This window comes from Octodon degus, unplaced genomic scaffold (genome assembly GCF_000260255.1).
Source record: "Octodon degus isolate 3935 unplaced genomic scaffold, OctDeg1.0 scaffold00003, whole genome shotgun sequence".
Lineage (NCBI taxonomy): Eukaryota > Metazoa > Chordata > Mammalia > Rodentia > Octodontidae > Octodon > Octodon degus.
Genome location: NW_004524579.1, coordinates 18,639,748 through 18,644,069, shown reverse-complemented (window position 1 = coordinate 18,644,069; position 4,322 = coordinate 18,639,748). Strand labels below are relative to the sequence as shown.

At 45.7% G+C, this 4,322-nt stretch overlaps 1 protein-coding gene across 3 annotated transcripts in view; it reads right to left on the bottom strand.

The window, feature by feature from the left end:
• The window catches only part of Pik3c3 (phosphatidylinositol 3-kinase catalytic subunit type 3), a 140,362-nt gene extending 136,242 nt beyond the window's left edge, over positions 1–4,120 (bottom strand). For all 3 annotated transcript variants that reach the window (XM_004623714.2, XM_023714507.1, XM_023714515.1), the window contains exons 1-2: positions 3,971–4,120; positions 30–218 (exon numbers count right to left, since the gene is read on the bottom strand). In XM_004623714.2, coding sequence (XP_004623771.2) covers positions 30–218; positions 3,971–4,038 — 257 coding nt within the window. In that variant the 5' untranslated portion in view covers positions 4,039–4,120. The remainder of the gene's footprint in view (positions 1–29; positions 219–3,970) is intronic.
• Positions 4,121–4,322: the final 202 nt, after the last annotated feature.

The window sequence follows — 4,322 nt, the reverse complement described above, 5'->3', positions numbered from 1 at the left end:
AAAAAAAAAAAAAAAAAAAAAAAACTTACTTCCATCTTGTACTAAATGCTTTGTAGGATGTTCTGACGGGCAAAGCCAGAGGCTTCCCTTCCGCAAACACCTGACAAGTCACATAGAGATCAGAGCAGGTCTCTTGGTACAGCCCTGAAAACTTCAACATCGGGTCTTCTAGGACAGCTTTATAACTCTTTTGTTCTCTCTTCCCTTCCAAGCTTCCTCTGAAAGCACAAGAGTAACATTTTAGACATACATTTTTAAAGCATACAGCGGCACAACAAAGACTAATAAAGTCTGTATCTATCAAAGTAACCCAATATCACCCAAAGAACATTTTCCTGTAACTTTTATATCTGATAAAGGTCTCAACCTATCTTCATCAATGTATTTCTCTGTCTTAGGCTTCTTAATGTTATTTATACTCTGCCACCAATTTTGTCTGACTGTCTGTCTCCTCTTCTTTCACGCCTGGGATTTAAACCAGGGACTTCGCACTGAGCTGCACCCTCAGCCCTTTTCACTCCTAACATAGGGTTTCACCATGTTACTAAGTTGCCCACGCTGAGCTGAACATCACCGTTCCTCCTCTCACTGTCTCCCAGAGATAACACAGCCACAGCACCCAAGGTGCTACCATCAACCCAATCGACCTCCTACAAGTCATCAGTTTTCCAGGTTTTAGTTTTATTTTATTTAAACTGATCGTCTATTTGACCATTTTTTTCTAATAAACATTTGCTATAGTAAGCATAGGAGCCCAAAAATGAAAAACATAACACTGCAAGAAAATGGTAAATTGCCAGGCATGGTGGCACATGCCAGTAATCCCAGAACTCAGGAGGCTGAGGCAGGAGAATCCATATGAGTTCAAGGACAGCATGAGCTACATAGAGATTCAGTCCAAAGGAAGGAAGGAAGAATAAAAGAAATCATTGCTTCTGGGGAGAAAAATTTATTTTTAATTGGGTATTACTTCTGTAGTTTTTTGTTTTGTTTTGTTTACTATGTACATGTTTTATGTAACCCTTAAAATTTTTTACAAAGTACACTATTACAAGTCATCATGGATGTGCATAGGGCACAAAGAGAAATATTTCTTGGGCATCAAGATTGTGCTGGTCACTTAATATAATCTTTCTTACTTAATTTCTACGTACTCTCATTTTAAAAGTGGGAAATTAGAGGCCAAGATATCAAACATTATGTAAGGTCACAAAATGAGCAACAAATACAAATAAAAACCAAGGGCAAGGAGCCGAAAGCCATGTTCTTCCCACCACAGAAAGTCTCAGAAGCATGCAGTCTGACCCCAGGCAGGAGGTGATATCCCAGACAGATACCTGAAGCAAGCATAAAACCTACACAAGATAGGAGCAAGGAGGCAAGATATGCTTCAAAAAGAATGTCAAGCATATGCCATCTGGGTCTTCAAGTCACACCCTGCCCCACCTTGGGGCTTTGTCTGCAAGGGAACCTTCTCCACCTGTACAAGTGTTTATGATCTCTAAAGTGATCACTCCTGAAACCCTTCTACCATCAATACCACTAGCACTATCATGATGGGAATGAGATTTTATTATGTGCCACTGTTTCAAATAATATTCTTTGCACTATCACCTGTAAATAACCCTACTATGTTGCTGTTCCATAATCTCCACCAGAAATGCACCGTGCCAAGTCTAGCGTTCATCCTCTAGGATTACTCCAATCCGACAGCACACATTACACTGAAGAAAAATCACCTGAGTGTTGTTTTAAAAACATGTACAAAGGCAAATGGGCAAGATGATGCATCTGGAGAGCTGCAAACTGCTTGACAGCCGTAAAGCTGCAGGGGAGAAGCTGGAGGCCAGAATAAACAGCAGGCGCACTGACAGCATTCAGCACAGAACCTGCCAGAAGAGGCAGTCTGAAAATCTATTAATTGAAATGAACTGAAAGGATAATGGAACCAGATTATCTTTATAATACTTCTGGTCAAAGAAAAAGAACATACCACAAAGGTGACAGAGCCTAAAGCAAGGAGACCAAGTTAGAAAGCTTACCATCAAAACAGGAATGCAAAGGGTAGGCTAAAACTGAGGCTGGGAAGCACCAAACAGATTAGCAAATACATTCAAGAAAATCAAGTGGGCAGCTGAATAGAGAAGACAAGATGTCACATTATGGCTCCGTCTTAACAAACTGAATGCCCCTTACTAACAATCATCACCAATGAAAGAAAATCCAGGAAGATCAGAGCTGAGTTCAACATTTAACAAGTTCTCTTAAGCATGCTTTGTACATCTGAAGAGACTAGGTCTTGCTGGCCCTGATGTATTTACCTCATATATCAAACACTTAGCCCTTTGACACTGTTGAGATCAAGTAAAAATATGTAATATTATGTATTACATTATGGTTAATAACTAACCAGGCTTTGACAGTGATTCCTATCCACCCCTACTAAGGATACAATTTCCAACTCTGTGACCTCAGTTTCATTATTCACATTTCAAGATGGCATGCTCCTATCTCTCAGCAAACTCAAAGGCCGAGACAGAAGGATCACAGGTCCAAACCCAAATGGGCCATTTTACAACCTTGCAAGACAGTGTCTCAACAGAAAGTGAGCTGGACATCTATCTCAGTGCAAAGGCCCTGAGATCAAGCCCTGGTACCACCAAAAACCACACCAAACCAAACCAAATAAACCCTTCACTTTAAAGATGGTGAGGGCCGGCCGGCCAAATAGCTCAGCAGATTAAAGTGCTTGCAGGCAGGCACAGGGACCAGAGTCCCCAGGCCTTCCATGTCCCCTGCCCCTGGGGCACACTGAGATGGATTGAGACTGGGCACGGTGGCCCACGCCAGTAATCCCAGCTCTTGGGAGGCTGTAAACAAATGGATCACTATGAGTCCAATCTAGTGAGACCCTGAACACCTTGTAGACCCTTCCCTAAAATACAATAAATAAAAAATAAAGATGATGCCCCTACGAAAACAACAATATGCAATGTATTAATTATTGTAACTGTCATACTAACCAGTTTTGAAACTGTTTCAAAAATTTAAAAAATAAATAAAATAAAGATGGTGCCCTCAGATAGTCCTGGCCCCTTTGCAGCCGGCGTCCTCATCTACCACCCTGCTCAACTTTCCGGCCTGAACAATGTGAGCAAGCCACAGTCAAGCTAGGCTTCTACCACCCGTGTGGGTACTCCTACACCCATTTGTTCACTGTAATTTCAACTAAGGCATCTACTTGTCTGTCTCCTCATAGTCTGCGAAATCCATTCCACCCTCTAACTGTTCGAGAAGAAAATAAAGATCGTCCTCCCCTTATTTACTGCAAGAAGGTACAGACACTCCTCTGTATGTAGTATGAGAGGTTATTCCCTCAAAAGGCTGCAAAGCAAACTGCGTTGAAGACTAAGCCGGGCGTGGTGGTGCTAGGCTATAATTCCAGCACTGGGGAGTCTGAGGAAAGAGGATCGTTGCGAGTTCCAGACCACCCTGGGCTAACAAACTGAGCTCAAGGCCAGCCTGAAATGCAAGACCCTGTCTCAAAGAGACGTGACGGGCAGGGGCAGGGTCTGGGGCAGAAAGAGCCTGACTGTCACACACTGGACAGATGGACAAACAGACAGAGACAGAGGGACTGACTGTCTAACACTGGAACCATGGTACGGGGCGGGGGTATGCGGCATCGAACTCAGGACCTCACGACTGCCCGGCAGGCAGGCGCTGCGTCACTGAGCTAAACGCCAGGCCAAGGTGTCTATGTTACGGGGTGGGGCGGCGGGGGGAGCAGAGCTTCGGCGCTTACTCAGAAGGCCCTGCGGCCAAGTCCGCAAGCCTCCTCCTCCACGCCCTCTCACCTCCCCTTCCTGCGCTCCCAGCCCCAGCCCTCCTCCGCCCTCCCTGCGGCCACAGCGCTCCGCTTCCCGTCCTCCCCCCAGCAGCTCTTCCCCTGTCCCCAGGATGCTTTTACATTTTAAGCTGCACGTTGATGTCCAGGTCACAACTGTAGATATAGTGGAACTTCTCGGCTTCCCCCATGGTAACCACGGCAAACGCGGAAACTACCGCTGGAAGCTCGGCACCCGAAAGACGCCAGGAACGGAGACTCGAGCGTCCCCGCAGGGCGCTTCCGGTTCTCCCTCCGCGGGCGGCAGCCAATCACTGCTCGGAGCGCAGCGGGACGCGCCGGAAGTGTCCGCCCCAGCGTCCTTTCTGCGCATGCGTCCTCCAGGAACCAGTGTTCTTAAGGGGAAATACAGCGCCGGAAGTACAGCTGTCTGGTTACAAGCCAGGGTTCCAGGCTTCCTGTCTTGTCAAAACTT